The sequence below is a fragment of the Typopeltis vanoorti genome, chromosome 6 (assembly GCF_054136105.1).
Source record: "Typopeltis vanoorti isolate ZY-2024b chromosome 6, IOZ_Tvanoo_1.0, whole genome shotgun sequence".
NCBI classification, from domain to species: domain Eukaryota; kingdom Metazoa; phylum Arthropoda; class Arachnida; order Uropygi; family Thelyphonidae; genus Typopeltis; species Typopeltis vanoorti.
Genome location: NC_143554.1, coordinates 125,908,173 through 125,920,452, shown reverse-complemented (window position 1 = coordinate 125,920,452; position 12,280 = coordinate 125,908,173). Strand labels below are relative to the sequence as shown.

At 35.7% G+C, this 12,280-nt stretch overlaps 1 protein-coding gene across 3 annotated transcripts in view; it reads left to right on the top strand.

Annotated features, from left to right (window-relative positions):
* LOC150105915 (KICSTOR complex protein ITFG2-like) overlaps window positions 1-11,517 on the top strand; it is a 105,341-nt gene extending 93,824 nt beyond the window's left edge. Inside the window, exons 13-14 of one of the 3 annotated variants that reach the window (XM_090394402.1) lie at window positions 6,633-6,809; window positions 11,364-11,517. In XM_090394402.1, the coding sequence (XP_090250528.1) occupies window positions 6,633-6,809; window positions 11,364-11,470 (284 nt within the window). In that variant the 3' untranslated portion in view covers window positions 11,471-11,517. The remainder of the gene's footprint in view (window positions 1-6,632; window positions 6,810-11,363) is intronic. The other 2 variants (XM_090394401.1, XM_090394403.1) reach the window with 2 other exon arrangements.
* Window positions 11,518-12,280: the final 763 nt, after the last annotated feature.

Genomic DNA, 12,280 nt, shown 5'->3' with positions numbered 1-12,280 from the left:
CAGTAAGGCACTGATGACTGTATTGTGTTCTGTGGTATCAAATGCTTTTTTAAAATCAATAAAGAGGAAACATAGAGGGATTCGGCATTCTCTGCATTTTTCTGTTAGTTGTGAAATGACCTGCATGCGACCACAGCAAAGAAATATAATACTAAGAATTTAATTTAATACACTATAGTAACAATCTGTGATAAAACAGAAGATGAAATCCTCTTCTGTTTTATCTCAGAAGAGAATTTATTATGCATTCCATTAAGAGAAAATTATTTTCATTAAACATATTATCATTATATTCTACTCTTTCTTTTAAGGTTACACGGTGATCAGCATTCATATTTAAGAATTTAGAGATACAAAACATGTGTTGAAATGATTATTTTACTAATAATTTTATTAATAATTAGTAAAATAATCATTTCAACACGTGTGTTTTGTGTCCCTAAATTCTTAAATATGAATTATATTCTACTGATCAACTAGTGTGACAATCAAGCTTTGTTTCTCTTAATGAATCGTGATAATTACCATTATACCTTAATCCAGTGTTTCCCAAACTTCAGATATCGCGTACCCCTTCTTAAATTTTCATCATTACCAAGTACCCCCCAATTAATTAAAATTAATGAATTAATTTAAAATAATAATTAAAATTAAATATCTATTTTATTTGAGTTTATATGTTCATGTAAACAAAAAATATGATTTATTTTTAAATTTTGGGGTTCTCTAGAGATGTCAGACAACACACTCATCAACTTCATTTGATCCAGATGCAATATCAACATTTTCTTGTTGCTTACAGCTACTTATATTTGCTATATTGCTCTCTTTTAGGGGTTTTATAAATCTAATCTTTAACCAATGATCCATACGTAAGAATTTGAAAGCTAAAAAAAATACTGTATTTACTCGAATATAACTCCAACTTTTTTCCCAAAATTAAAGCTAAAAAATTGTCTTGCGAGATACGTACTGGAATTTTTGGAAACTAAAGTTTTCAGAAAAAAAAACTGAAAATGGTGCGACTTACCAAGAAGCTCCTACTCACTATCACTATCTTTGGCATCGAGAACAGTTTCTTTGTGTGCATCATCAAAGTCATCTACCCAAATAGCATCATCTTCTTTCCCATTATTTCAAGCAAAAATTACCAGTAATTTACAAGACTTGAGATACGTAGAGCAGCGAAGAACTGCATATGATTGGTGCGGTATTAACAAAAGATCGCGCGAACCAAAGACAAATTAGCATTTCAGCAGTTGAGTTGAAATGCTAATTCCCTTCAACTGAATTCCCTAATATCTGAAACACATTCACTATATATTTCTTAGTTTAATACGTTAACGACAGGGGTGTTGTCAAGCAAAACCATATGTTCCACCGGCAACATATGGTTTTGCTTGGTCTATACAGAAGTTTCTGTTGGAGAGGGGATGTGATTCATTAGTTAGTGCCGTTTTATCCCAGTTGTCTCTAATTGCACTGTTTGTTGAAAAATATAATGACTCCTTTAATTATGCATAGCCGAAAATTGCCACGTGCCCCTGGGGGTACACGTACCACACTTTGAGAAACACCGCTTTAATCTATCTTTGACCAGATTTTAGGGAGGGAAAAAAGTGACATTCTATGTTCTTCCAAAAAATGCAGTTTTTCTCAAAAAAAAAAAAAAAAAAAGTGTTAGATAGAATAAAAGTACATTCCTTTTCTTCTGCTGATAAATCTAGCCTAGTAGAGTATGGAATCTCCACCCTATCCAGTGAAATAATACCAAAATATTACATAACAGTATCTTTAAATATAAAGACCTCTTTCAGGCGAGCAATGAACACTCTACCACCATCGCCACAGTGTAAACACAACTTAAAATAGCTGACATCAAACCATATTCTTCCTGTTTCCTATCACCATACCTGCACACATGTTTCCTCCCTTTTGGCTTTTATTTTTCCAAGACTCCTAATTGCTAGCCTGGGTGGTTCAGTGGATTCTCAACCATCCAGACTATTAATTAGGATTCTTTCTCTGCTCTCCAATGGAGTTTGAATTCCATCGTGGGCATGGATGTTCCTACTCGAGGCTTGAAATGGCATAAAAGAGTTTGGTTTATAGAGCAACATTTCCAAATTGTCTAATGTTTATTCCATTTGCAGTACTACTGTATGATGTGTTTTTCAACTTTTCATGGGAGTGATGCACATTAAAAAAAGAAATTTTTTTTTAATCTTTTGACACTCTGCACCCAGCCTTTGAAGAGTTAACCAATGATCATGTTCTCCTCTTTTGCTTCTTTTAAACCTAATAACTTTTTTTTTGCTATTCAGATTTTCATCTTAATTGGAGTGGATCTTAAATGCCTAATTGTTTCATTACTTGAGAAAGTCATTTTAATTATCTTGATCCTTCTGTTTGACTTAGAGCCACCAACATTTTCATGAGAATCTAATAGTTCTATGCTTATTCAGTCAAGCGGGCACTCGATTCATATCCCACCATGGGCATGGATATTTTTGAATATCTTTAGGTGTTAGATGAATTTCATTACACAGTGAGGCTACCACCCTACTTATTCATTATCATCATCATCGCCAAATTCTTGACATTTACCTTCAAAGGGTGTGCAGGATATGATAGTACTACGTGAAAAATTTACATTACTAACTTCCTATCTACAATTTTCCTCTAAATCAATCTATTGTCTGTGAAGGCTCAACATTGTCACATCTTATATTCTATCTTCTAAGGCACTTTTTACCATACAATCCACATATATCTTGGCCTTCCTCTGTGCCTTTTTCCTGCCAGCCTGGCAGAGAAAAAGGCACAGAGGAAGTTTTGCTAATCTGTCTTCTCCATTCTGTTTAAGTGACCATACCACCTGAGATTAGCTCTGCTAACACATTCTTTGATGCTAACAATGTCAAGTTCTTTCCTAATATCCTCGTTTTTAGTATGATATTGCCATTGATGCCATTTATTCATGCCCTGATCTTTCTCAGGACTCTCATATCTGCGGTCTCTAGTCTTTGGTCAAGTGTTTTACTTCTAACCCAGCTCTCAGATCCATAAGTTAAAACTGATTTGAACACTGTCTTGTATACAGCTAATTTAGTGTTTTGACTAATTTCTCTCTTATTCCATATAAATTTATTCAGTTGACTTCCTACCATACCAGCTTTGTTGATCCTGTTGTCTATTTCCATGTTTAATTTACCATCTTCACTAAAAATTGAGCCTAAGCAGCTGAAATGTTTTACTTGTTCTATAGGTTCTCCATTCTCAATGCATTTGATATTTTCAATACTTCTGCCTATTTTCATTGTCTTTGTCTTTTTATTGCTGATCTTCATACCATATCTATTACAACAGTCATTCAGTTTAGTCAGGGAATCTTGCAGACTTGTAGCGGATTTATTTAGTACATGGTCTGCATAAAGCAAAGAACTGATATTACCATCTCCAGTTTTGATATCAGATTTAATACTACATTCCTTCATAATGTGATCCATATAGATAATGAATAACAGAGTACATCCTTGTACATCCTTGTACATCCTTGTCTCACACCAGATTTAACATTAAACCATCTTCCTGTACTTCATTCGATTCTAACTGCTGACTTACAACTCAAATAAAGACCAAGTATTGCTTGATATAATGCCCCATTGACACCATATAATTCTAGCATTTTGAATAGCTTCTCTCTTGGCACTTGTCAAATTCTATTTCCAGATCTACAAAATTTAAATACAGATCTTTGTTATATTCCCATGATTTCTCAACTATTTGTCATAAAGTGAAAATCTGATCCTGACAGCCTCTATTTGGCTTGAATCCAGCTTGTTCTTCACCATGCTTCTCTTCCACACTCCTTCTCAACCGTTCTCACATTCAGTTTTATTTCCCTTCTCTTATATCGGTACTATGAGAGCTCTACACCAATCATCTGGAATTCGTCCCTCTGTCCAGGGTCTCTGAACTGTGCAGTGCAGTCACTGTAATACTTCAGCATTTCTGGTCGAATATCATCTACTTCAGCTGCCTTTCCACATTTCAGACTTTTGATGGCTCTTTTCTACTTCAAGTATGGATATGTATTCCTGATTGCATTCCTGGTCAGTGTTTTTTTTTTTATCACTGTGCTGCCATTACTGCTAGTTTCATTTAGCAATTTTTCAAAGTAATTACTCCATACTTCAAGGATACCTTTTTCTCCAATTTTCATATCAGCTTTATCATCTCTAATTCCTTTTACAGCACTCTTTCCTCCATTTCTGAGCTTCTTCAACAACCTCCAGAATATCTTGCCACCTTCTTGATATTTATTTTCTATGTACTCACCAAAGTCTTCCCATGATTTTTGTTTAGCTAGTTTTATACACTGTTTTGCTTTCTTATATTTGTCTCTGTATTCTCTAAGAGCACAAGCTGACGTATTTGCCAGGAACTTTTAATATGCTTTCTTCTTTACCTTCACTGCCTGTTTAACTTCCTGTGTCCACTATGGAGTTCTGATTTTTCTATCCTTGAAGACAACTTCACCACATGCCTCTCTGGCTGAATCAATCAATTTTCTTCAGGGCTTGGAGATTCAGCTTGCCACTGAATCTCAAAGTTTTGATTCCTGTTCTCAAACTTTTCATTTTTTCTTGAATGATGTTTGTATATTACAGTCTACAGTTCACATCTGAGAGCTGCTCAACTTTTATTCACTTTAAAACTTTCTTACATTTTCTTATTTTCAATATGAAATTCAATTTTATCCTGCTCAAAACTAAATGGTGATCACTTCCAATTTCAAATCCTTTGTACGCTCTAGTGTCCTGCACCAGAGAGAAAACATCACTCTCAACAATAACATAGTCAATGGGACTTTTCTTATTCCTTGCATCTTCTCTCCATGTGAATTTGTGCACATTTTTATGTTGGAAACATGGTGGTAGTAATAACTAGTCCATGTCCTGAGCAGAAATCCAACAAGTATTTGCCATTATTATTAGCTTTGCTCTTTTCTCCAAATTTTCCCAAAATATTTTTTCTATGTCTGACAATCATTTCCTACTCGGCTATTTAGATCCCTAACAAGGACCAACTTTTCATTTTTCATTGTGTCAGTTGCTTTCTCTAAAGCCTCAAAACATTCTTCCACTTCTACCTTAGCAGAACCTTCTGTGGGACCATAGACACAAATAAGTCTCATTGTCCAGTTCCTAATTCTGAAATTTGCCTACATCACTGTACTTGAAATTGCCTGCCATTCAAGAAGATTAGCTTTGTATTTAGTGTTGAATACTATGGCTACTCCTTCTTTTCCTTGATTGTCATTGCCTGAATATAACATTTTGTATTTATTGCTCAGAAAGATCTCACCAGTTTTTGCCTTTTTTGTTTCAGTCACCCCTATTATGTCGATCTGGTACTTATCCAGTTCCTCAGCTAGCTTCATTTCTTTGCCATTCAGGCTTCTTATGTTGATAGTACCGATCTTGAACTCTGGTGATATTGAGTTGCAGGTGGTTTAGGGTTTGTTCCAGTAGCTGACTTTTCGCTGTTCACCCTGGTTCCCTGGAGAAAACAATGCAGGTCTTGTTTAACCGGGCAACTCCCCAGCCGGCATGAAATTCTGTCATGTTGTACCATCATTTAATATTGTAGTTTAAGCTAATAGGAATGCAATTTGGTAGGCTAAATCTCAAATTGTCAGCCCATCCTCGTTTGTTCAGTATCCAGTTAGATACCTAACAGGGTGCACCACGAGAAGGTAAGGATTGGACATTAGGACAGAAGCGCTGTTTGGATCTCTGCATTCCTTTAAAGGCTATGTGGAGATCTCTTCTCAGTTATACAGCTTTGACCCTTAAACACCCTCACCCTGCTTATTTGAAGTTGCTTGATAAAAAGTTCCATATTTGGTCTCTAGAGCATGGTCTGAATTATCCGAGCCTTAGTCCACCCATCCTACTAACGTTAACCTTTCATGGATGGGATTACCATTTATAAAAATATAAATAAATAATAAAAAAATTAAAAAACTTGGTGCTCGCAACTAGCCTAGAGTTGTTAGCTAATCAACATGCAAGTTATGGTTTCTTTTTCTTGCTGTTTGTTTTATCCTAATAGTTACTATGAAAACATTTTGTATATCAGCATAAAATATTAATCTTTATTTATTAAACTAGATCCTTTCAAAGTTACTGAAGTGTATTGTTGTTTTTAAATTTTCATTTACAGTTATTTTTAAGTTTCATTCAGTATAATACTGAATTAAGTTAATTCAGCAGACTGCATGTGAATATGTTAGTTGCTAATGTACTTTTAATCCAATAATATACTTACAGATAAGTATATTATTATGGATAAACTTGCATGATAGTCATATTATTGCTAGCCATTTGAGTATTTAATTCTGTTAAACATACATTTCATTTTTCAGACTGAGTGAATGTTCATAATGCTCATTCTACTAGAAAATAGTTCTTTTCCCATGTGATTTTAAGATTTTTTTTTTAAATGAGAAAGAATTTATGAAATATATTTCTGTCTGCTATTTATAGTATTGTAGTTTTAAAAATGTTAAAAAGTGATTCTGTCTTAAAGTTTGTTTTCAGTATACATTTTTATTATGCCTTCAGGTCATTACACCCTCTCTCCTGGGAAAACAGTCCCAGTGTTGGTATATGCAACATTTAGTGATCGAATCTATTTATACTATAATGTACAACTTTCTGCTGTGAGAATGTACAGTTTATTTGAAGCATTAGCACACCATCCAGAAACTGAAGAGCTCTTGACACAGTTCCCTATAGATTGTAAGTATATATTTACATTCAAAAAATTTTAAAGCATACTGAGATTGTGTACAATCTTGATATGCTTTAAAATAAAATGGAAAAAAATATGGAGTATACAAAACAGAACCTAGACCTGCTATCATAGAAAAGTTCAGATAATATAAATTAGGTAAATAAATGTAGGTAAGTAAATGATATCAAAAAATAAGGAAAGAGAAAACATACATGTTTATATATATATATATAGGCCTTTCACATAATCAAACATTAATTCCCCTATCTTCTGCATATCATCCAGTTTAAACAAATGCATCAATTAATCAAATTGTTTAGAAGTTGGCAGTTCGGTTAAACTGATTAATCTCACTTGTCTTATTTGTATCACGATTTTGCAATATCTTTAGCATCTCCAGTTCAGCCACCTACTCCTTTTTATTTCCTTTTTGGCATTAAATCTATGTTGTTTCTGTCCAAAAGATAAATCGTTGAGGTCATTCAATAATTCTTCTCTTTTCTATATACTTTACTGCATTCTTTTGAACTTCAAGCACTGCTCTCAAAAGCTTCTACTTCAAGTAGTCAATTCTGATTAACTCATATATACCCAACAGAGTGGGTTGTTATAGCAAATATCTTTCGAAACATCATTATTGTTATGAGACTTTAATCAGGATTTTTGATAGTTTATTATTGTGTGAGTTAATTTTATAATTAGAAGATTCATGGAGAATCCATTGTACCACTGTCAAAGATTTATTTTCACCATGCAAAAGTTTGCTGTGCATTTAGTGGTGATAATTATGATGTATTTTAATTTGAACTATTGCAGCTCACTAAAACTATCACACCAGATTCAGCACAAATTATTTTTTTTTTTTGTGAGCAGTTTTTATGTTGAGCCCATACACGAGAGGTTGATTGATCAACCTATAGTACATTAGTACTGTATATGAGTAGCTGGTTGCGAAAGGAGGAACTTGTTTACATTTGATTTAAAGGACTCTATATTGTATTCCTTGGGAAACACAACAGGGGGAAGACCGTTCCACAGTATAGCAGTTGCATGGATGAAGGAGGAGGAAAAGAAACCTGTTCTGTGGGTTTCAAAGTGCACTATGAAGGGATGTTGAGCAGCAGCTGCACATGTTCCATCGAGCTTAGTACTAAGTGGGGGGAATTATTGATGCTATTTCAGATGAACATTTCCCATGGAAATATTTGTAGAATACCCATAGTGCAGAAACCAAATGTCTGTGCGAAAGTGGAGGGAATGAGTTGGTAAGAGATGGATCTTTAATAAATCCAGTTGCTCTCCTCTGTATTGAGTCAAGCATTTTGAGGGAGCTTTTAGGGACCCCACTCCATATGCGAGATCAGTATTCAATAGCTGGGCAGATTTGTGATTTGTATAATGTTAACAGCTGTTCAGGGATGAAGTCATGTCTTAAGCAAAACAGAAATCCTAATTTTTTAGAAGCTGAGGATGCAATGGTTGTTCTGTGTTTATGCCAGGAGAGGGTTGATGTCAGAGTAATTCCAAGAAGAGAAATCTCAAATTGTATGGAAATTTGGGTGTTGTCAAAAATAGTATTGTGAGAAAAATGGTTCTTTTTTATGAGAGATAAGACAGAACTGAGTTTTATTAGCATTGAAGTTGATGAGATTATCTGAAACCTCATTAGAGAATGGCTTGGAGATCAGAATTGAGGGTGGTGGTTGATGTTCTGTAGGTTGAGTTGAGTTGTGTAGAGTGAGATTTATCAAATGAAAGGGAGGAGTGCAATGTGCTATCATCTGCAAAACTGTGTATTGGGTTGGAGGTCAACTGAAATAGATCATTGATGTATAGCAGGAAGAGGGTTGGTGAGAGGACAGAACCTTGTTGAACCCTGGCATTAGTTGAATAGTGGGCCTTTGTGCCAGACTCAGTCAAAACTTGGAGATTTAGAAATAAAGATAGCAGGAAAAGGGTTGGTGACTTAAGGAAGAGGTTTGGTGATTGGAGATTTAGAAATAAAGATAACAGGAAGAGGGTTGGTGAGAGGACAGAACCTTGTTGAACCCTGGTATTAGTTGAATAGTGGAAAGATAAGGAACCATCCATCACCACCACCACCACCACATTTGGGACAAACCAAATGCTGGTATTTGCCTAGTAATCCTTTGTGCCAGACCCGGTCAAAAACTGGAGATATCAAGTGCAACAGCTTGAGATTCGCCAGACCTCTCCATGTCATTTGTCCAGAGTTGGATGACATGTGAGCAGATCTCCTGTTGATCAGCAGCGATGGAATTTATACTGTGGTCGTTTATTAGGTGGGTGCCTTCAAGATAGTGTAAGAGTTAGGAATCGATGAATTTTTCCATTATTTTAATGGAAAAATCATCATTAACATACTCTCATCAGAATCATCAATACTTTCTTACTCCACTGGGACAGCCTCCACTATCCCAGTGGAGTAAGAGAGTACATATAGGTGACATAGGATAGGAGTTAGTTCTGGTGCACAAATTTTCAGGACAACTGGAGGGATGCCATCAGGACCAGGAGACCTTTTGTGTGTGTGTCTAATTTGGACAGTATTTTTCTGATCTCTTTCTGGCAAAAGGCTATAGGGGCATTATATGTTGGACTTCTGGAATGGTTGGAGAGCATTTACCATTGTCAGTTATGCATGCATTGGAAGCAAAGTCTGAAGCCAGGGGATGCTTTTTCTGTGGATGATGACACAATGGAGCCATATGGGTATGATAAGGGATGGGAATAGTGTTGGGCAGAAGTTATGTCTAATTGCTTTGACAAGAGACCAAAAGGCTTGGCTGTTGTTTGGACATTTCCTGCTTTTTGCTCTTTCAAACTCTGTTTTGGAAGCATTGATTTTTTTTGCATCTATTTCGGGCTTGAGTATAAGCTAAAAAAAGAAGGATGGAGTTCTTGATTTGAGCCAGTTGTGGTATGTTTGGTTTTTCATTTGTACCGCCTTGGCACATCTTTTGGAGAACCAGGGTTTAGTTAGGGATTGGCAGTTCAGAAAAGTGTGGGGGATGTATGTTTCCATGCCGGTGAGGATTACTTTGACGATACGTTTGGTGCATATATTTGGGTTGGAAGGCTGGAAGCAATAGTCCAACCATGGGAATGAGACGTGGAAGTCACCGAGGCTGCCCCACTAGGCACTGTTATAATGCCAAACTACTCTTGGACGTGAGCGGCATTGTTGCATGGGGAAGGAGATGAACACTAGATTGTGGTCAGAATTACCTTGTTGGCCCACTACATTCACTTTGTATTTGGAAGGGTTGTTGGTGAGGAAGAGATCTGGGGTGTTTGGGGAGTGGTTTAGTTATCTGGTATTCTGGTTGCCATCCGAACAAGTTGTGTAAGGTCGTTAGTGATGGCAAATATTTCAGCATCTTTGCCTGCAAGATCTGTACAACTGGAGCAGCCAGCTGGCAGTGTGGACATTAAAATCTCCTAGGAGGATGCTTTTGCTGTTGGGAACATAGGACTGAAGAAAATCGATTTTTAAGGAGAGGAAATTAAAGAGCTCAGAGTGGTTGGTTGCATTAGGGGAACGATAGAGATAGCAAATGAATTTCAGTGGGGAAAGGATATTTTCAACCAAAGAAGGGCAAATTTGGGCGATTCTAGGTTGGGTGCTCTCTGCAAGATATGTCAGAGTGGATGTATGTGCAGATGCCACCCTTGGATCGAAAGGAGTTAGTGTGTAGTTTGGAAGGTTGAGATGAATAGTAGTGGGGGAGGTGAGATTTGAGTTTCTGCCAGAAAGAGTAGATGGGATTTGGCAGTTCAGACAAGAGTAGATGGACACTGTTAAGGTTGGAGTTTAGGTCACAGATGTTGGTGAAGTGGATATGCAAGGTTCGGTGAGGCATATATTTGACCGCAAGGATTTTGCACGTTTCCTTTGCAGTGCCTGCAAAGGAAACGTACTGATCTCCATGGTGGCTGCTAGTAGTGTCACTTGATTTTTGCACTAGTTCAGCTTGTTTATTTTTTATGATCCAATTGTTTCCTCCATTTTGGCATTTTTCTTCTAGTTTTTTTCAAAGTTGACAACTTTGTTCTCTCTGGGCAAATGTTAGGTTTGGTCGAGTGCGACTGGGGACAAGTGTCTTGGATTTTTACGTTTTGTGTATGATTTAATGTTTTTATGACTGAACTAAACTATATACTAATAACTGTAACACTGTATTACTATTCAAAAAGTCGTATATTGTCTATCTTTGTGTATTTACAGGTGGTGCTGACTGTATATCTGAAATATATTGGTAATGAAAGGCAATATATGCTCATTATGTGTGTGTGCTGTATTTTTAACTAAAAGTGAAGTTAATTATATTTGAGTACCATAATATCCTGGATGCACTTTTGGGGATGGAAATGATTACATCAAGTGAATGCTAATTTACTTTTCTATAAATAAACATTTTGACACTTTAAGTTATTAATTAATATCCAACTCAATGGCATTTTTATTTTCCTAATCTTTCATTGTGTTCTGTTTATAAATAATAATCAGCTTTTAAGGATTCATTTTACTTTTATAGCTAGCAATGCTCAACAGTTGAAAGAATTGTACAGTTGGTGCCTGTATGGGAGTGCAGCAAAAGCTTCACAGCAGCGGCAGGAAATCCTTGATGAGTCTATAACTTGACAATTTGCCTTGTAGTTCAAAAAGAAATGCATATATTAAAGAATATATTATTTAAATTAGAAAAATAAAATTTTTTTATAAACTTTTAATATATGTGCAATGTATGTGAAATTCTTGTATCGCTGAGTGGTTTTACCACATATCACTGCCTGAAATCAGAAACTTAAGTTCATTTTCTGTTTTTTGATGGAAGGATTTTTTATATGCGCATTTTATACTTACTAAGTTAAAAAGTCTGGAAATCCAGGTTTATTCATCCATAAATCAAGCAATCCTCAAAACATGTATATGTGCAGGCATAATATATAAAATATGCCCTGACAATTAGATCCACAAATAATGCTGATCTGATAGAACAATGGTATGGATGATAATGAAACAGGATTCATATTGATGTTTTTGTGGCTGTGATTTTGCCATTCCTCATTCTCTTGAAAATGAGACTCAGATTCAAAGAACACTATATGTTTGTTAAGAAATTTTGTCTTATTATTATTATAAGACAAATAAATTCATTCACACTGCTTGCACTTACAACATCCAATGGCAATCCATTCCAATCATGCACCACCCTATGAGGAAAAAATCTAGCCCTCACCACCTTCTTAGCGGTCATTCTCAGCTTCCAAGGATGCCCTCTTGTCCTTTCCCCACCCTTGTAAATTGAAAAATTCCATCAGTTGAAATCCTGTATGACCTTTTCAGAAGTTTGTAAGTCTCAATCATATCACCCCTCTTTCTCCTGTTTGCTAGTGTCTGCAGTCTACAAATTCTCAATCTGTCTTCATAATCAGTATTCCACAATCCTGA